This window comes from Manis pentadactyla, chromosome 6 (assembly GCF_030020395.1).
Source record: "Manis pentadactyla isolate mManPen7 chromosome 6, mManPen7.hap1, whole genome shotgun sequence".
NCBI classification, from domain to species: Eukaryota; Metazoa; Chordata; class Mammalia; order Pholidota; family Manidae; genus Manis; species Manis pentadactyla.
The window spans coordinates 3869583-3890710 of record NC_080024.1 but is presented as its reverse complement, the minus strand read 5'-3'; the positions used below and the strand labels follow the sequence as shown (position 1 = coordinate 3890710).

The 21128-nt window shown below is 51.1% G+C and overlaps 1 protein-coding gene across 2 annotated transcripts; it reads left to right on the top strand.

The window, feature by feature from the left end:
- The first annotated feature begins 588 nt into the window (after positions 1–588).
- On the top strand, positions 589–11198 carry ACKR3 (atypical chemokine receptor 3). Of its 2 annotated transcripts, none has more exons than XM_036901076.2 (2): positions 589–715; positions 9113–11198. In XM_036901076.2, exon 2 carries the CDS (start codon positions 9139–9141, stop codon positions 10225–10227), a length of 1089 nt encoding a protein of 362 aa, XP_036756971.1. In that variant the 5' UTR covers positions 589–715; positions 9113–9138; the 3' UTR covers positions 10228–11198. The 2 variants fall into 2 exon arrangements, with proteins under 2 accessions (XP_036756971.1, XP_036756972.1); XM_036901077.2 differs by lacking the exon at positions 589–715 and adding an exon at positions 3136–4013.
- Positions 11199–21128: the final 9930 nt, after the last annotated feature.

Below are 21128 nucleotides of genomic sequence, written 5' to 3'. Positions count from 1 at the left end.
ACTTTAGACCTAAAGTTTTCCACAAATTAAAGTGGATAAAATCTATTACTAAAGGTCTTTCCCCCACTTTTGGGGTATATATGAATGGTACTGATCAATTGCTCATGCCAAAATTGTGAGTTCTGTTTTCGAAGAATTAACAAAGAAAACCCAGGACTCATAAATCAACACCAAAGTTCGGAAGGTCGGAGCAATCTGTCCTGGGAACAAAGTCTTCCCTAGAGCTAAGAAGCATTCAAAGGCACTCCTGGTGTTAATGGGATTATTAAAGATTTACCTGAGACCAGATAAATGATGATTTCGCAATACACTAGGGTATCTTTGCAGTTAAGTTTTTTGTCTGAGGACACATTTTGCCCCAGGAGGTCTGGGCCTTGTGGCTTCATTGGACTTTGCAAATGAAGGAAGGCTGGGGTTTTCAAAAAGTGCGCTTGTGTGAGGGAGCTTTGCAGGAAACGACAGACTGGGGTTTACAAGAGGGGTGTGTGCGCGCGTGCGTGCGTGCGGGCGTGCATGCATGAGTGTGTGCTTGCATGCGTGTGTGATGGGGGCGGGGAGGGAGGGAGATGCGGGTTGCAAAGCTGCCACCTAGAGGCGCCTTCCCGCAGTGTATATAATGCGAGTCTGCAACCCGAGAGCTCAGTCCTCCAAACTGCACAGCCCCAGGCAGGGAGCGCAGCGGCCGGGAGGCAGCCGAGCCGGAGCCCAGCCCGAGGTAAGGAAACTGGGCTCCGTCAGCAGCCCTGCTTGGAGAGGAAGGGGGCACGGCAGGCAGGTTCTGCTCTGGGCTAAGTGGCCTTTTTCTGGGGCCTTCTGTTTAATCGCCGTGATGGGTGCTGAGAGCCTGCGGGTCTGGTGTGGGAAAGCCCAGGCTGCCCGATGCGTGGCTGCGGCACAGAGTGCGCCTTCTAACTGGGGGGCAGCACCTTCGCTGCTGAAAGTTACAAGGGCAGTTTTCTTAAGTCACTTGTGGAAGAACTCTCCGTGTGTTTGTTGGATTTAGGAATCTGGTGTTTATTTGCTGCTGTGGGTATTGCAGCTCGAGTAAGCGGAGAACTTTGCAAGAATGCAGACTGTCCATTCTGCTTGCTCAGAGTTGGCAGGGAGCAGCTTGGCACCATTGCTTACCTGTTTCACTTCTAGTGTATCAGTTGGGAAGTGGAATTGGCCGTAAATACGTAATTCCAGAAAGATGTACACTCTGTTAAGGGGCATCCTTCAGTGAAGCAGAAAACTGCTGAGAATCTTTGTGAATCCAGATTGCATTTGCATTCTGAGCGTTGGGGGATTAGCAGATCGGTAAGCCCGGAAGCTATAAGGGTGAATGTTAAATACTGCTGGGTCTGCTTGTCTCTTGATTGCATCCTTGCTAATCTAATTTGAGTATTGTTCTCTCAGAAGGATACAACTTCAACTGGGAAAAGCAAAAGGCACACACACAAGTCTAGGATTTTGTAATGTAGGTATACCCTTCAGGTAACACATGGATTTTATTCAATTTTGTTAGGTGTACAAAGATTCAAGGGGTGATGGAGAGCAAGAACTTAGTGGGGATGTCAAGGGTGGGAAGTTAGCCAAGACTTGTAACTTTCAGATAGAATGAGAGGTTGTAAAAGTCAGACGGGCTGTCTCCCTCTCTCTTCTCTCTTTCTCTCTGTCTCTCTCTCAATTCATTTGCTCACAACGGGATCATTACTTTTTTCAGAAGTGGAAGAGGGCCCCCTGAAATGGCTTTCAGCTTTTTTGAAACTGACATACAGCCTCAGATAGAGTTTTGATACACTGACATCCCCTGAAACTTCATTCTGCAGAGTTTCAATGTGGTAACTTTGTCTTTTCTTTTTAAACACAGATGCTGCCTTTGTGGCCCTTTATTTATTCCAGGAAAATGCAGAGATCAAATAGGCTGGCTTAGAAAAGAAAGCGGAGGTTACTGCAGTCTTGTGCTTCACATTCTATAGATTTTAATGGATAAACTGCTTGTCCTGCTTTCATCAGCTCGGGAGCTTCCGCAGATGCAAAGCCTTTTTCTAAAACAAAGTTGCACACGGGAGCCCCAGCTTGGAAACAATTTGTTCTTTTTTTTCCCTCTGTCTCTGCCATAAGCACTAGACTGTGCACACGACTGCTGAGCTCCATGCCACAGCCTCTGGAAGAGGGGTGGGGGGCAGCTGCATGGGATGGGGGTAGAACAGCAAAAGAAAACAAATGGAGAAATGCCAGTATTTTGCTGCCTATCTGATTTTTAAAGGGATGTGCATTGCAATCATAGTTTGTAAAAAGTTGCAGAAAGTATAGCCAAGGTAACCTGCCTACACTTAACTAAGTCAGGACTCTGGCGGTGAGTTTATCTCGTATTAACAGCACATCCTGAGAGAATTGAGAAGGTATTATGGTTTCTAATCAGGCCCAGAACAGGCCAAGTATAGGCTTTCTGGATGATGAAAAAAAAAAAAAACCAAACAAAAAAACCCTACTTCATCAGGAACAGTGGCTTTTTGTGCAGTCCTAGGCAGAGAGCCTCCTGTGTGCTAGGAGGCATGAGGGAGTTCATTGGAGTGACTCAAACCTGAGACCAAAAGACAGTCCCTCTATAAACCCTAAAAATAATGGAGGAGCGGAAAAAGACATTAAGGATTTTAGGACTTCAGACTTTTCTCAGTGATCATGCAGAGCATGAATGGGATTTGGGGCTAGAAAGTATTTGTACTTTTAAGCCAGGCAGCTGAGGAATTTAGTTTTACTCCTAGGAACAAAAGTCGTATTAGAACACCTCTCAGTTGAGTCAGACACTTGTAGGGATAATTTAGAAAGAAACCAAAGATGGTGTCATGTCCAGTGTTTCTTAAGTCCAGACAGTCATATCTCTGGGACATATATTTTCTAATAAATAAAAAGAAGCAAGCAAGAAGAAAAAAAAGGGAAAAAGGGGGGCTCTCCAATTTGGAATGCTTGATGGTATTCTGCAGGGAGTATTTGATGCATTTGTTACATAATGACCAACTAATTTAAAGTCAGGGAAAAAAACCATCACATCTTCATTATTAAAATGATGAGGGAATTGCATATTTCTACTCTGAAAATTTTCCTGAGCCACAGGTAGGTTTGGAAGCTAACCCTGGGTTTTGTTCCTAGTGCTCAAAGGGTGGAGGGGCTGAGACTATCTCAGGTGGCCTTGGACTGCTGGTGGCTAAGGGACAGAAGAAGGAGCTGTGAGCTCACGGGGACAGTGCATGTGGAGGGCTCTGCCAGCCAGCCAGCGAGCATCTTTGAATATTCTTAGTGTGACAGATACCTTTATATGGGGGTCTTCTCTCAATTTTATTGGACGAGTCCAGGATTGGGTAGCCGTCCCTTGGGAACTCCACTGCGTCTGGCCAAGAGCATGGTGAGTAGCTCTCAGCCTGGCTGACCTCCCACTGCCTCATCCGGGTCCTAAGCTGGGTGGGAAGGAGGGCTCTGGTTACACCCGGCCGACCCAGACAGCAGCCTTTGTGATGTGGGGATCTCAGGTTCTGTCTTCTGGGGACAGCACTGCTTCCCCATCGGCCAGCTCAGTACAATGGACTGGCTCAGGTTTCTTCAGGGGGGTTCATTTTCCCCCCCAAACGTAGCGGATGAGGATGCCCCACATGTGAACAGGAGCTATGCCCTAGGAGCCGGGAGTAAGTGGCCTGCATCTGAACCAGGACTGTGCCCTCTCTTTTCCTCTCCCCCTTTATTTAGTATTTTCTATGTTCTCAAAGGATGCAGAGCAGTTCCTTTCATAAGATAGGAGCAGTCAGGGTTGCCATGAATGTTCGGTCACGACAGGATTGTTTTCTGTTTGCTTGGCATGGGGGACAGACCGGTTTCCACTCTGCTTCCAGCTCTAGCGGATGGCCACGGGGGGCCTGGCTGGGCACAGCTCCCTGGACCTGCCTCAGATTTAATGCAGGATTGGTGGAAAACAAAAGACAAACGAATGAAAACCAACCTCCAGTGACGTGCTGCTGCCCCCTGATTCTCCAGGGGTGTGTAGACTCTCCTTATCTGAACTGCACTTCAGCCCAGTAGAAGGGGTGGGACTTTCACAAAGAAGCCAGAGCGTGACTCCCACGGGACAGAGTCTCTGGAAGAGTGGGGAGTGTGGAGAGGGCAGTTACTAGCCACAGAGTGAGAGGGGTCGGACCCTCCTGCTGTCCTGGCGTCAGTTGCCCCATGTGCAGCAGTGAGAGAGGCCTCACTGGGGGCCGTGTCTGAACCACACTGAGTCGCTCCGGGCAACACCGTCTGGGGAGGCACAGGTCCCGAGTTGCAGAAAGCCACTAAACGTCAGCTGTGGGCGGAGGACCCAAAGAGCCCCGAGGTTCCTGAGGGCCCCTCAGTGTCCCAGCAGGGGCGTGGCCCTGCCCGGCTGGTGGATCCCATGGCCCTGGGGCTGGGCATGCCTTCCGCCTCGTGGCAGCCCACCTCGAATCTGCTCTGTACCCCGTGACCAGAGCACCCACCGCAAGCCTTCCACACAGTTTGTGTCACCTCCACCCTCCAAAGCCGTTCCTGCCCCGGAGCCGCTCCCTGGCGCCAGACCCCTGTGGCTCCTGCACCGCGAGGTCCGGCCCGACTCTCGCACGCTCACCCTTTCCACCGGCTTTCCTTCGTGGGCCCCCGGCCTCAGCCGGATTTCAGTGACCCTCTTCATGGCCTGTCACTACCCCCTGTTTTGAAGGCCCCAAGAAGCCACCTGAGCGGAAATCCCTCACTCTCTCGCCCAGGGGGGCCTGCCAGCCTCCCTGTTCCTCCCCTCCCCAGTCAGGGCTTGAGGTCTTGGGCCCGGGTGTGGTGATTCCAGCTTCTTATGCCCAGAGCATGCCCCTCATGGAAGAGACTCTATAAACATCTGGGGGTATGAAAAGGGGTGGTGTTTATCTCAGCTCCCCAAGGAGTTCAGAGAAGTCTGGCCCGGACTCCCATTCCAGGGATGGCCTCAGACCCCCGGCCGCAGTGGAGCCCAGGGAATGTCGGCTCACTGACTCTCGGTTCACTGAGCACCTGTTTTGTGCCAGGTGACTTTTCTGGCTGTGGCTATACATGGATGAAGAAGACATTGTCGGGGTGCCAGGCTGGCATAGGGAGGAGGTGGAGAAATGTGCACAACACAATGACACAGCAGGGAGATGGTGGCCTGGGTGGAGGCAGACGCAGGAGGAGCAGACAATTTCATTATTTGGGGCAGGACGGGCTCAGGGTCTGTGATCGGAAACTACAAACATAGGGAGGGCAGGCTGGTTCACAGCAGCCAGAAACCCGGACACTTGGCAGTCTGTGTCATGGAGGGAGTGGCTTGGCCAGTAGGAGGGCATCGGTATTGCAGGCCACCCCGCCACCCCAGGGGACCCCAAACTCAGAGACTTCTGATTCTGGCTTTACCCCCCCCCCTCCAGCTTGTGAGGTAGCTCAGGTGGACGATTCAGATGCAGTGGGACACCTCAGGCCACCTGCTGTGGCTCCCTTGTTGTCAAGGATACTTGGGGGATGAGCAATAAGATGGGAAACGAGAAGCCCATCTTCTAGAAGAGTCCTGCAGTTGACAGACAGGGCCCCTGCCAGCACTTGGGAAGGCGAGTGGCAGATGAGCGCCTTTGCAGACCCCAGGCCGGTGGGGAGGACAGAACAGGCCCTGGGGCCTCCCCAGGCGGGATGAGGTCCACTTCATGGCGTGGTGGAGGTGTGACGCTCTCTGAGTCTGGCCACGGGGTGTCTAGAAAGTGCTCGTGTGGGGAACGGGGAGGAACAGCAATGGCAGCTGCTCTGGTTCTCAGCTGGGTCTCTGTGGTCTGGAGAAATAGAACCTGAACTGTGGTCATTCTGGGGCACATTCCTGCCTCTTTTAACATTTACATAATTCTTGATGACAAATTTCAAATAATAGAGACATTTATACAGTAAAATCTACAATTCTTCTCTATCCCCTCATCCTTCTCTCCTGCCCCAGTGTTCTATACTTAGTGCAGATATTTTTTCTTTGCTGTTGTGCACATTTACTTACATACAAAATACATACTTTTTTTTTTATGTAAGTGAGATCCTGCTATGTGAGCATCTACACATTGCTTTTCACCGAACAGTCTGTTAGAATTTACCATGTTCCTAAAAGCAGGCTGCCCTCTCTCTTCACAGTCCTGCTATATTCCAGACACTGAATGCACCATAGTTCATTGAACCACTCCTCTACCGATAGACATTTATGTTGTCCCCATTTTTTTCTCATGTATAAATAGTGCTTCAGTAAACATTCTTGTGTATACAGTTGGGAAGGTGAATGTTTTGAGGGAAGAAATACATGAATTTGTAAAACCAACAGGAACAATCAACTAGAAATCTTTTAGTCTAAGCCCCCTGTTTTTCTTTCCATGGGGAATCCATGCAGATGCCTGTAACTTCAGTGTCTGAGGGGGTCTCCACTCTTCTGCCTGTGTGTCCACCAGGAGGCAGGCACTGGGCAGGCTTGTTTAACGCCCAGAAGTTTCTCCTAAGCTCTGGCTGTGAGCAAGCAGGAGTGGAATTGCTGGTTTATTCCAGCAGAGGGTGACTGGTCCAAGCAGGAGGAGGGAGTGTCCCCAGGTTGGTGGCCATCACCCAGGGGCTGCCTCCCAGCCAATGAGAGGCATTCCTGTGCAGAGGGGAGCGTGGGGCCAGGGGCCAGCTCCTTCCTGAGTGGTACAGAACACAGTCAACTCTGTGTGGCTGGATGAGGTAATCCCCTGCTTTTGCTGGAGGGGAGCTGAGATTCTCACCTGGGGCCCCACAAGTTCATTATAGGCTCCCTCACTCCCTCCACCCTCAGATTTTGCTGGAGGTCTTTTGCCAGATCTTTGGAAACCAGGGGCCTGGGGTAGACATGTCATAGTTTGCCTTTGCTCCTCCTGGGGGCTCTGAGATTTGCTAAACTCTAGGCCAGTGATGTAGGAAGATGGTGTTCCCTGGCGGTAGCCCCACGTTACCAGTGTGGTGGCGTGAGACAGATGGGCCTGCCTGGCGCCGGACCCCTGGACATGCACTGGGCAGCCCGCTGTTGCTGCAGACCACATTTAACATAACCTGGCACACTGTTTTTGTCAAATAAGATGCTATTTTCTAGAAAATTTGTTTCTAAAACCAAATGCATGAAAGATACTGAAAGGACAGAGATTGAGCTATTGTGTGGTTTTTTGTCTCCCCTCGAGCTCCCCGTTTAAGTTTTTGGAGGCTTTGGTACTGCACTGTCTGACCACCTTTCTCTGTGCTTTTCTTCCTACTCTTGACCTCTACAGCCTCTGTCCCTGGGGTCCCCCAGAAGAAGCTGGGTGGCCCAGGCATGGCCCTAAGTGGGGGACACTGAGGCCTCGTTAGATCACTGGGAGGGGAACCAGTGGCCCCTTACAAACCACGGAGAAGTCAGCCCAGAAGCCAGCTGCAACCCCTTGTTAACTGGGACTCCGGAGTAGGTCGTCTGCTGTGTTTTGGGGCGAAGGAGTGGGTCCCAGGAGGGGGCAGAGTGCCTCACCTCTCAGGGATTCTGCTCTTGTAGCCGGAGGGCGCACATGCCACACTGCCCACCTTTGTGCTAGCTCCTGCATCGCTCTCCACGGAGGAGACACTCAGTGCTTGGCCAGCAAGAGTCAGTTTTAGATGTGGGGCAAGAATTAAACGAGGCTATATTGGGCCCTTTAACTGCTGGATAACTCCGAGACACGAGCCGGTGTCCCAAGAAAGCAGCAGGAGGCCGGTTAACTAGGCTCAGGTTAAACACTAAGGAGCGAGGAGTTGGGATTCCAACCCACGAAGGCCTGACTTTGGGATGGACGCTGTTCCCTGCTGGCCCTGTGTACTGTTAGTGTAGCCACCTGGGCACTGACCTGCGGGGCAGTTTCCCGTCCTCCAGAGAGTTCTCATGTGACCTGGAGTTGACTTGAATGAGCTTGGAAAGTACGCTTGACTGTGGTCAGTCATTACCTGTGACAGCTGAGAAGGAAGAACGGCCACCATCCTTTACAGGAGAACTCTCAACAGGGCACCTTGGAAGGAGCAGTTTCATTTTACACTCCCTCCCCGTAGTCATGCAGTGGGGATGCCCACCCAGGGCTGACTGGTGGAGGGGCTTCAGGGCCCACCGGAGGACAGGTCCGCAGGAGACCTCCCCTGGAAGCTTTCGTAGCGGGCGTGTTTGTGGAGAAATTATTTCCAGGCACAGAGATAATTAGGAGCTGGTTTCTCTGTTGATGTTAAGATGGTGACAGTTCAGAGGGCTGGCCTCCCGTCAGGTCAGCAGGGAAAATAGTTGAGCAAATCGTCAGCCCCTCCAGAAATGCAGCAGGGGGTGATTTTTGTGCTTCGAGTCTCGGTACAAGTTGCTCTTGAAGCAGTTAGATAAATAGGATGAGGTGATGGCCCACAGCTTGAGACAGCTGGATGGTCACCCTTGGTTGAGATCACATGGCAAACGCAGGTTCTGCAGGTTTGGGGCCCAGTCGAGCTGCAGGGCGTTGCATATACGCTGAGTGGGCGTCAGGACTGCACAGTGCAAACCTAAGACCTAGGTTTACATGCAAATTTTGCGGAAAGATAAAAAGCACTGAGTCACATTTCTGATGCAAATTTCGAAGAGAATCTGAAATACTCTCCTGAAGACACCAGAGCAGGAGACTTGCTCTACAGAACCAGGAGCAGATCAACTCGCCATTCTCTGGGGACATAGGTAGAAGGGCTCCACTGTCCCGTGCTAAGGATGAGCGGGCCATCGGCATGACTGTGGCTGTGGGTCAGCTGCCTGATGTTTCTCTGGCCCCTGGACTGCTGATTTCACACCCTGATCTGGGCACAGCCAGGCTGGCAATGTCTTGAGAACACAGCCATGAAAAGAGAGAGAAAGCAAACCCTGTTTACCTCTTTGAGCACCACATGGACTTAGATTCTGGCTGTGTTTTATTTTGTTGTGCAGGCTTCTGCTCTGGCTGTTTTCTTTTCTCCTTTCTTTGCAAAGCCCCCACAGAGCTAAAGCAAAACAGCTGAGCCTATGGGGGCACTGGAAAGGCACTTTGACTGAAATGTAAATATTTCCTCTTCCTTCTCTTTTTGTTTGATTTCCACATAGGCGATTGGATCACTGCTCTCCACACCATGGATTTGCATCTCTTTGACTACTCAGAGCCAGGGAACTTCTCCGACATGAGCTGGCCGTGCAATGGCAGCGACTGCATCGCGGTGGACACAGTGCTCTGCCCGGCCATGCCCAGCAAAAGCGCTCTGCTGTACACACTCTCCTTTATTTACATTTTCATCTTTGTGATCGGCATGATCGCCAATTCCGTGGTGGTCTGGGTGAACATCCGGGCCAAGACCACTGGCTATGACACGCACTGCTACATCTTGAACCTGGCCATAGCCGACCTGTGGGTGGTCGTCACCATCCCAGTCTGGGTGGTCAGCCTGGTGCAGCATAACCAGTGGCCCATGGGAGAGCTCACATGCAAGGTCACTCACCTCATCTTCTCCATCAACCTCTTCGGCAGCATCTTCTTCCTCACGTGCATGAGTGTGGATCGCTACCTCTCCATCACCTACTTCACCAACACGTCCAGCCACAGGAAGAAGATGGTCCGCCGCGCTGTCTGTGTCCTGGTGTGGCTGCTGGCCTTCTGTGTGTCCCTGCCCGACACCTACTACCTGAAGACCGTCACGTCTGCGTCCAACAACGAGACCTACTGCAGGTCCTTCTACCCCGAGCACAGCGTCAAGGAGTGGCTGATCAGCATGGAGCTAGTCTCTGTCATCTTGGGCTTTGCCATCCCTTTCTCCATCATTGCCATCTTCTACTTCCTGCTGGCCCGAGCCATCTCCGCGTCCGCTGACCAGGAGAAGCAGAGCAGCCGGAAGATCATCTTCTCCTACGTGGTGGTCTTCCTGGTTTGCTGGCTCCCCTACCACGTGGTGGTGCTCCTGGACATCTTCTCCATCCTCCACTACATCCCCTTCACCTGCCAGCTGGAGAACGTCCTCTTCACGGCCCTGCACGTGACACAGTGCCTGTCCCTGGTGCACTGCTGCGTCAACCCTGTGCTGTACAGCTTTATCAACCGCAACTACAGATACGAGCTGATGAAGGCCTTTATCTTTAAGTACTCGGCCAAGACAGGTCTCACCAAGCTCATAGATGCCTCCAGAGTGTCGGAAACAGAGTACTCCGCTTTGGAGCAAAGCACCAAATGAGGTGCTCTGCAGAGTGGCCAGGTGTGGGCTTCGGCTCAGAGGGGTGCTGGGCTGCATCACTCCCCAGCGGAAAGTGAGGGGGCTTTGAAGCTTGATGCCTGAGTGGCGTCAAGAGGGGAACACGTGTCACTGCGTCCTTTCTCCCTTTTTTGTTGTGCCGATGTGGCTGTCGTGCAGCTGTGGGTTCTGGCAGTGTTCATCTTGCAGGGCTGTGCTGCGCGGCCAGTGCTACTTGTCAAAGCCGCCTACAGGACAGGCTCTTGCCTGCACTTCTGTAAAATAGGACTTTGTGTTCCCTGAAGGTTTTATAAGGTGATTTGTATTTAAATGTTAAGACTTTATTTTCTCACTATTGGTGTACCTTATAAATGTATCTGAAAGTCTAAATATATTTTAAATATGGTATGGGAGGTATAATGCTGACATATATTCAGAGTGTCGTAGTTTTAAGATTAGTCTGATTCCGGTTTGACTAAGGATGACATAATTGTTAGCTGTTTTGAAATTATATATATAAATATATAAATATATGCCAGTCTTGGCTGAAATGTTTTATTTACCATAGTTTTATATCTGTATGGTGCTTTGTTACCGGTGTGGCATAAGGAATGAAAACCGCTCTGTAACGCAGTCTGTGATACTGTATTGTAAAGTTACTTTGAAAAAGAACAAAACCAAGCAAAACTCTTCCAGGCTGCAATGCTGTGCACAAACGGAGAGTCTTATTTCAGAGTGCTCTCTCCATTTGTAAGTTATTTTTTTTAACAAAGATTTTTTTTTTTTTCCTAAAAAGACATTTTGGTTTCAGTTTTAAATGTATGTTTGGCATTTAGGTGGCATGTATGATAATACCGTATGGATGTATCCTACATCTACAGGTCAACCTAAGTAATTTTTTTTTTTTATAAAGTAACTACTATAAAGGCAAAACCCAAGGGGTTCACTTGGATAAAATGATGTGAAAGGAAAAACATCTGTGTGCTTGAGTGTTCTGTTTTTTTAACTTCATGCAGTGTGTTTGAGGGAGGGGAGATGGTTCACAGGTGGAGCTGTGAGGACGACGTGGTGCAGGAAGTTTGCACCTGCTGTCAGCCCTGCAGTGTTCAGGGCCCCTTTTATGCCCCCAGGGCCGCATGTCGCAGCCTTGAGCCTTCCCTGCTCAGGTTCTGTGGTTAGAGTCCTGCTTTCATTTTCTGTGTACAGCACAAACTCTTCATTTAAAAGCTAACCCGTCAATGACCTTCTTGAGGCCACGCAGTGAGTGGATTGCTGGCCCAGGCATTACCGAAGAAACCCACCTCAGCAGTAGTTGCGGCACTCTTAGATGGCCGATCCTGCTGTGCCTTCACTGGCTCTAGGAGCAGCCACAGGGATGGTGGGACTGCCTCAGGCAACTGCATCTGGGCAGGAGCTCAGAGAAGGACTTGGCTCCCAGGGCTGCCCCTAACAGCTCCGTCTCTGATGGGACCGATTTGCCCAGAGAACTCTTAGCCAACACAAAGGCAGAGCCAGACCAGGAGCTCCAGTCTCACCTCTGAGTCTGGGGGATGCTGCCACATAGGAGGGCACCCCATGCATGCTGGCTCACCCATAGACTCACAGTGGGCAGCCCCAGCAGCCCCCAGGCCCATGGTATTGTTGTGAGAGGGCTCCTACTTCCTCAGAGGGTTTTATGGCTGAGAGTTTTGAAACCAGGGCTATGAATTACTCTAAGTATCTACTTGATGCCCATACATGCTCTCGGGTATAGAAGTGCCTAGCCTTGTTCCAGGTAGGTTTCAGGCTGGATAACAATAATGTAGCTACTGGGATACCAACATAACTATAGGCAAGGATAGCATGAGCAAAGACATAGAAGAAGGGCAAAATGAAGTTGGGAAATTCTGCCCCAGATACGTGTTCCTGACAATAGAAAGGGATTGCAAGTTTCCACTGAGTTTTCTGGTGGTTTCAGTTAGAAAGCAAACATCCTCACCAAGTAGTAAATTCAAGGTGGGGGCATACACTGCATCCACAAGCTCAGTGGTGCTGTAGACAGGACATAAAAGGTAATTAAACTTAAATTAAGGCCTCATCTCAAGTCAATTCAGAGATGTTCTCTTTGCTCCCAGGGATCACTCTGGAATTTTGGGTAAGTGCTGGGGGAGGTCATGTGGGGAAGAGGTGGGGGTTCGTCCTTGATGCCAGTCTGTTCCCACTGGCATCCACTGAGACGCCCGTTGCCAGCCTGCCCTGTCCTCGGGCTGGTCTTCTTGTCACCCCATTCAAGGGTCTCTTCTGCTGTTCCCTGCCACGCTGGACCTGGGGTACCGCAGTGCTCCACAGACCACCCCTGGCATTTTTCTGTTTCCTTACAACTCTTAGCCCATGAGAGTCACCAGGTGGCTTCCTCCTGCACCGAGGTGTGGAGCGATGGGGGGGCAAAGGCTGAGCTGGATCTAGACGTGCCGCGTAGTGCTTTTGCTTTGGGGTGATTTCCCTTCTCCCCAGAGCTTGGGACATGGAGCCCTCTACCTCTGGGGGTCTCTGGGGCATAAGCCACATCTCAGGGATGCAGAAAGTCTCCCTGCCTCTAGAAATCCCCTTCTTTCCCCAGCCTCGGAGCTTCTCTGATTCATCCCCAGTTACCCACACCCATAAGCCTTTCCTGTGACCTTGGCTGGACATCCTGTGACCGTGGCTGGAACATCCTGTGACCATGGCTGGAACATCCTTCCCAGGACTAGTGCTGGCCTGTGGGGCTGCAGGTGGGATGATAGAGTCACAGGTCAAGGGTCTGGAACATCTCAGGGGATCATCAGTTACTATTAAAAAAAATTATGTGTCTTCCCTGTGGATGTGAACATTGAGTGGGCAGGAGCTGTGTGCCGGTTTGAGATATGAGGTGGGCATGGGGGTGGGGAAAGAAAGGCTGGGCAGAAGCCCCCAGTCGTCCTCAAATTCAGAGGCCAGAGAGCCTGACATTCTGCCCTATGAGGTTCAGTCTTTTGGCCTCCTTTTGATGGAAAGGTCTTTGAAAATGCCAGCTTCAAGAGGTGGTAATAAAGCTGTTAGTGATTTAGCAAATGAGGGCATTTGGGGAGCCCAGGAAGGCTGTCTGGAGCCCCCAACTCCCGTCCAGGGGTTAGCTTCCCGTTCTTGCCCTCAGCTCCGCAGAAGGACTGTGGCTGACAGGCAGGGCAAGACATGCCGTCAGTGTACGTGCAGGACCCACATCATTATTCTCATTTTGCCTAAATATTTCAACTACATGGATTTGGTTCATTAACAGTTCACATAAAGGATGTGCTCAAATCAAACTTTAGTAAAATTGTAAGTGCACTTGGAGGTTTTAAAGTTCAATGTAATATTTATGATACTCAGTTTAAAAGGCCCCAGAAAGAATAGGGTTAGTGACAGGACAGTGGCAGAACACTGGGGTGACAGATCTGTTCTGTGACTCCGGAGCTTGGTGACTTCCCGGTGTTTCTTCCGTGAATGTCAGTTTTGTCTCCGTATAATCACTACTCCGCCTCCATGAACAGGTCACCTCGGAAGTCAGGAGGATTTATGGTTTGTTACTTGCTGCTGGATACGGTGGAGTGAACAGATGAAGGGGTGAGGGAGCCCTTGAACCCACGGGCAGCCACACAACGGTCCTGCAAATTTCTGAAGCTTTCTCAAGCATGCTGCTTCCTAGTCTTAATTATTGAAATACAGATAGTCAACTGACTGACCTTGGTTCCATTTACAATTTTTTGACTTGGTGGTGGTGCAACAGTGACTTGCATTCAGGAGAAACAGTACTTGGTGTTGTGAATTTGGGTGTCTCCCCAGGCTGGGGATCCTCTCTCGGGATGCTGGGCAGAACAGTGAGCACGGCTTCTAGTTGGCCACGTGATCACGATGATTGACAAGTGATACACGCACACCGATAACCACTCTGATAGTTTTCACTTTCAGTACACTGTTCAATACATTACACAAGTTATTCAACACGTTATTACAAAATCAGTTTTGCATGAGATGATTTTGCCCTTTGCCCACCTGTAGTGTTCTGAGCACATTTCAAGTGGGCTAAGCTAAGCTATGATGTGGTAGGTTAGGTGTATTAAATGCATTTTGACTTAGGATATTTTCAGCTTACAGTGGGTTTACCAGGATACAACCATATTGTATGCCGAGGCAGATCTGTGTGTCACATCTTCTGGTGTGGCCTCATGCTTCTCAGGTGCCTTTGAAGTCTATGGATGGGTTTATGGTCACCTGTCCCTTGCTGAAGGTCACCGCGCATGTGATCTCTGTTTCCCAGGGTCCTGCTTCCCAAGGACTGAGACCAGTGGCCGTGGGGGAGGCCTCGGAGTGAGGGAGGGCATGGTTATCTATGGTATGTCAGAGTGACGGACAACTTGGGCATTTTTCTTATTTTCAAAAGCTTCATTTCTGTTGGCTTTTCATATGCTTATTGCCTCAGACCTCTGCATGTGGGACTCCGAACGGCTGCCAATCATGTCATTTCTCCTGACGGGTTGGGGTGCAGGGGAGCCGTGGCTTCCTCAGCCATTTGTAACAATACAATGTTCAGAAGCAACAGAATGGAAAAATCTGAATTTCCATAGTTATTTCCGGAACTAAACTGATTAAAATCATTTCTTAGGTAGGTCAGCATCTTCCCTCTAACAATTTTTAGAAGAAAAAGCAAAGAGCGAGTCACTGTGGCGATGGCATTAAATCTGCTTGGGTGACTCAGAATGTATGTTGGCACGGCAACATGTCATGGGGCGAGGCGCAAACATGTCGAGTCGGTGGCCGCAGTCCTTCTGAAAGGGCCCCGGGCTTTGCTGAACCAGCCTGGATTTGCTTCCTTTTAGCCTTTCACATGGAAGTGTTTGAAGCGAATCTTTTCATCCCTTCCTCAGAGCTGTAATCAATAGGAAGAACACATTAAAGGTTTCCCCACCATTGCGTTCCTCGGGGCCGTTGTTAGAAGTGAGGATTGTGTTTTATGCAGGGCTGTAATGAGAATTTAAATTTCGTGCAGAGTGTGAAGTGTAAATGAAAAATCATCCGTTGCCCAGCTGAGCACCCGATGAATGTCTTTCTCTGCGATTTATTCCGCACTTGCTCCCATTAATTTATTCATCCATCCATGCATTTGTTCGTTCAATCACAGGTCGGGCAGGCTGTATTGAGCACCCACTGTGTGCCAGGCACTGTGCTTGTGCTTGTCTTTAAAATATCAGCGATGGCTGGAGTTTTGTTTATTCTTTTGATAAGCTCCCAGCCTGGAAGGGGGCATGGACAAGGAGATGCAGAGAAATCATTACAGGGAAGCATGGCAGGAAGGATCCTGGTGGCCCTTTCCGAGGGAGAGATCCTTCAGGGAGGAATCACGAAAGGCTTACAGAGAAGGGTCTCCCCATGGTGGCCTGAGGACAGCCGGGACTCCAGCGGGCAGGCCCGGGGCCCGGGGCGGGTGGCGGCAGGCCTCGGGGCAGTCTCTGGGATGCTATCACCATTAAAAGTCAGTGTTTTAAGGAAAAGTGAAAGCCTCTAAGAGGTGTCCAGACATTAATGACTACTGATGTCATCCATCACTGCATGATGGGAGCGTATTTCTAGGTGGAAATCAGAGGTCCTAATGACCACCCCACCCTGAAGACAGGAAATGGAGCTTCGGCACAAGGGAGCTGGGGGCACACAGAAAGGCTATGGGGCCAGCACTCGGCTCTCCTTGGCTGCAGAATGTGCTTCTGGACCTGCGTTTCCTAAGGAAGAGGCGAGCCCCCCATGAGCCTGGCCTCCTCTCCGTGGCCAGCCAGGTGGCACCTGCTGCAGGCTGACCACGCTGCTGGGTTTCTGCAGCGGCACCTGGAGGAGGAAGAGGCCATGCTTCAGAGGCGCCCCCCTAGCCAGCCCTGTGTTCCAGTGCGTTCTCCTCCCTCCACACGTAGGGGCTTGCGTTAAGGAGCTCTTGACCACCTGCTTACATGCAAAACACAATCCCAGCACCAGCCAGGCAGCAGGAGGAGCAGAGAGCCTCCACCCGCTCCCAGCCCCACGCCCGCACCCCTTCCTGTCGCCCTCCCGGTCTGTGCTCTTGCCCACCAGAAGCTTGACCCCGCCCCTCAAGCTGTTGCCCTCGGGCACTGGGGTTCCCGCTGTAAAGAGGCCTGGAGCTGCCTAGGAAGTCCCATGGCCAAGGCCAGGGAGTGTGGGAGCCGAGGGCCCCGCTCCGCGGCCTCCGGCTGGACGGGCCCCGGGTGTGTCACCTCCCGGGTGTGTCACCTCCCGCGTGTGTCACCCCCCGAGTGTGTGCGGTCAGCCCTCCCGGGCGCTGATCTCCGGGCCGCCTTAGAATGGCTTGGCAGCGCTGTCAGCGCCTCTGCCGAGGTCCCCACCCTCCGTTCTCTCTGCTAAGCGACTGGCGTGGGCTCCTGGGTGGGCCTCGGGGAGGCAAGGACTCCTTTCCCGACCCTGACAAAGTCTCCCGCGGGGGTCAGGGTGGGCGGGCCTCCGTGGTTCCCAACCATCACTCCTGTTCCTGGGCATCTATTTTTCTCATGAGTAAATTCCAGTGCTCGTCACTAGCGTGGACAAAACCCCACATCATTTCTATTGCTGCTCATGCAGAACCCCGAGACCCCAAGGATCCCCTCTTGAGCCCACAGGAGTTGACATCCTACTGGCTGGTAACCAGAGGCAATGGCACCCGCAGACGTCACCCGGCCCTCACGGCAGCCGTCTAACAGGATCCTGGAGAGGGAAGCCCTGCAGCCTAAGGAAGGGGGTGACTCCTGGGTGCGGAATTCACCCGGTCAGGCACGAGTGGCCAGTGAGTGATTAGGTGTGGCCGCAGGTGGCTCGCCCCGAGGCTGGCTTACCGGGTTGTCCTCCCTGCCTGCTCTGGCTCTGCTCCCTGTGCCTCGTCGGCTCTGCTTTATGCCTGAGCCTAAAAGCCCAGGGCTCATTGTCTGCATATTCTAGATTCTTCTGGTTACAGATGTTAGACTGTGGGGTTCGGGTCAGCACTGTTTGATGGGGAAGAGACAGACATACAGAGGGGAAGTGTCTTAGCTGAGTTCAGACTGTTTTTGGGGTAACGGATTTCAGCTGAGCTAAGCTCCGAGGAGGTCTGGCTGGTTCCAACGACACAGATGTTAATTAGCACCAAGGATGGAGGATGAAGGGGATGCCCGCCCGGCTGGGCCCCAGCAGAATCTCTCCAGGGGTGCCCGGCGCACGGTCCCGGGAGTGCTCCTTGAGAAGGAGCTTCAGGGGTCAAACGAGCTTAGGAGAGCTGCGCGGTGTCATGAGGGCTTCACATGCATCCTGGGCACGTCTGAGGCTTCAGAAGTCCTGGAGTAAAGAAAAAGTAAAGTCCTTGTGGTTTTGTGGACTGCGGAGCCCATCCTTATAGAACACGTGTTTCTGGCCCGCAAAGCTGGTCTAGCCTCGGTGCTAATACTGAACGTGGCAGGGTTTCCAGGCCCGGCAATGAGGAGATTCCCTGGGAAGCCTTTGAAACAAAAGCATTCCTGGGGTCCATTCCTGAAGGCTGGGGTTGAGGAGCTTCAGGGTGGACCCCACAATCCACACTTTCTAACACTTACCAGGTGGTTCTTATTATCACTCAGGTTTAGAACGTGGGCTCACAGGACCATGGAATCAGCTTAGGGGCCACAGAACCACACAGTCAGGGGTTTTCTTGGTTTTGATTTAAATCTGAACATTCCAGAGGCAAACAGAGGACAGAGGTCGGTGGGGGACAAATCCGTCCCAGACCCACTCTGTGGGTGAGCATCATTTTGGGGGAGAACCCTGACAAAGTAAGCACGCCTTTCGGGGGTTGGAAAGGACGGCGGGCGAGGAGGGGACTTCCCCTGAGTGGCGGCACTGCTGTCTGGGTGGGAAGGCAAGCCCCCCGCCAGGCCCTTACCCGGGCTCCTGATCAGCAGCTCTCCTTTGGGAAGCAGCAGGAGGAAAAATGGTTTCCTCCATGAACCTCCATCCATCCGTGGCTTGTACAATATCCAGGCAAATGCTCTCACTGCGTCTCCAGCTACCCTGTGAAATGTGTTCAACCTAACGTGGAAAAATCAAGTCATGGGAGATGACTGAGAAGTGTGTAGGCCCATTTAAAACCCCTTTAGGAAGAGCCCAAGGCCAGCAATTAGAATGGATCCATAAAGTTCCTCTTAGCAGATGGCAAGGCAATTAGGCCTGTGAACACCCCCAGTAGGTGAGCTTGAGCAGAGGGAAGGCGTGGCGAGAGCGGGATGGCCCCCAAATCAGATCTCGCCTAATGAAACCATCCTACAGTTTCATCCTTGGGCAGGGGTCACCCCTTCCCCCACCCCACCCAACCGCAGAGATGGGAGGAGGCCGGGGGCTCCCTGTGCCTCTTAGGAACCCATGCGGTTAAACTTGGCTGCACAGAGGAATCTGCAAGTCTTGCTAGCTCCCCGAGTATTTCCTCGTAGAGAAAACTCAGTGGTTTACTAATAATACTTTGCATATATGCACTATTTTAAACTCCCCAGCCACAATATCATGGTGCCTCAGGGGTTTCAAATGCAGACAACCAAGAAAAGGACGTGGGTGGTGCCTGGACTCAGAAGTTGTAGGTGAGACAAACAACGTGCAGAAAGACTGTTACGAACTTGGACTTGGATTTTAGTGGATCTGGGCTTTACTCCCCTTCCCTCTGTGACTTTGGAAAAGTGACATAATGTCTCAGAGCTTGTTTTCCATGTCTATTATAGGGGGATATGAGTGGTATCTACTTCATGGGCTTGTTTTGAGGAGTAAACCAGAAAAGGTATTCAGACTATACAGTGTATATAATGTCTGCTGAATGTATGTACTCAAGATAGGGTAGGTAGAGTCTGTAGAAATTATTTGTGTCTCTGGGCTCCTGTAGAGCTTTGACCTGCACGCTTCACATCCTGTCTCCCTAACTAGACATGAGCGACCTGAAACAGGAGTCAGATTGTCCCAGCACAGTCAGTGTCCAGCACCCAGCCTGGCTCTGTGCCCGTGGCTCAGTGCATAGCTGTTGAATAAATAAATGAACAAGACTCAGAGCTCTGAACTCTAAGCTTCAAGCTCTTTGCACATTATGTTGCCTTTAGAGGGATTTTAGTGATATAACAAACACAGAGAAGCAGGAACACGATTGGGTTAAATGGTTAACAGCGGTCTCACACGTGATGACCTATGGAGATTCTCAGATATGAGGACAGGTAGAGTGTTGGAGTCCACAGATGCTCATCTTAGCAGGAGGCGCCTTTGGACTCCATCTTCCCACAATAGCAAATGGTTTCCTGCTCGGATATCTAAATCGCAAGATGCTAAACAGTAGATGGATTTTGTTTTCTCTTTATGGAAGTGAAAGAAATAGCTCCACGTGTTTTGACTTATAAGCTAGTATCGGGCCCACACAATTAAAAGAAAAAAGCGACTGCATTCTTGGTGTGCAAAAGCGGGAACTTCTGGCACGTTGCTCGAGCTGTGGGCACCTTGGCTGCTGCGTCAGTGAATGCGGGGGGCGGCCCCCTGGCAGCCAGGAGACTGCCCTCCAGGTGCCCTGCACGGGGCTGAGCCCTTCACAGCATCATCTCATTTAACCTCGATCTGGGCTTTGGAGGGAGGTGTGACTGTCACTTGTGCTTCCTGCATAAAGGAAGTGGCGCAGGCTGTGTAAGGGCACACGGTCTGAATCCGAACCTAAGACTGGCTGGTCCTGAGGCCATGCCCCGAGGCTGCCCTGAGAAAAAGGAATCGGTCCAGGCAGACTACATGAGGGACCCAGTGGGCTTTCTGGGACCACCAGCCCCGCTGCCCAGAGCCAGGCCCAGCACAGCCGGAAACCCAAACCCAATTTACAGGAGAGTTTTATTTTTTCTTCCCTCTTTTCTGAGCGACAGATTTGAGCAAAGATTCTTGAGTCTTTGATTTCAAGAGCAGATACACCTGATGAAGTATGGGTTTATTTTACAGAAGTTGCCCAAGTCAGAAGTTATCCAAAGGCCAAATGCGATTGCAGGCCAGAAGTATTATCTGAAAATAGAAAGTCAGGCCTTTGGGGTTCTGCTCAAAAGGAAGGAAAGATGAAGAGGGAGGTTTAACACTGAGCAAAGCACACTGACTTTTACTTCAAGGTTCCTGCTCCCCTCTCTTCTTTCTGATAGCTTGATTCGGTCTTTGAAGGCTGCTTTGAGGTTGTTAAACTCACAGTTTCATTCTGTTTCCTGACAGTGCATAAAAATAACACTGATCACCAGACGGACAGAAAGCTTATTCTTAGGAGCTGGATCTTTGCTGTAAAGATACCATAGCCTAGCAATGCAGAAACTGCTAACCACAGGACTTGCTTTTGGTGTAAAATCCCCAAATCTCTGAAACTGGGTATTTTCTGTAGGGGAGGCCAATTGGAGGCTGCACTACTTTGTGAAGCTCTTTTATTGAGAGGGGGCCAAGTTTTCTGCGGCATCTTTAATCATAAAGTGGGCTTTGCTTTAGCAGATGGTCATTTCTGTACTGAGCTATTTACTCTCCTCCAGGGCTGACTTTTGGTTACTTAATCTGGAAAATGCCCATTGTGGATAAAGTGAAGGTTCCTGTGGCCAGGATTTTCACTGGCCCTGGTTGGCTGGCTCACTACACACGTGTGGGCAATAAGTCCTTATTGCGTCTCTATAAAGAGCTCCGCCCAGTGCTCTGGGTGACACGGTGGCAGGGCTGCAAGGCTGCAGGAGAGCAGAGCAGAGGACAGAGCCTGAGACGGCTGTGCAGGCAGAGACCGGCTTGCTGCCTGCAGACTCACTCTGACTGGACAGGATTCTAGTGATTGACCTGCCACCGTGGAAATAAAGTTGGGTATAACCCTTTCACCCCAAGAATGTTCTACTGTCCTTTAT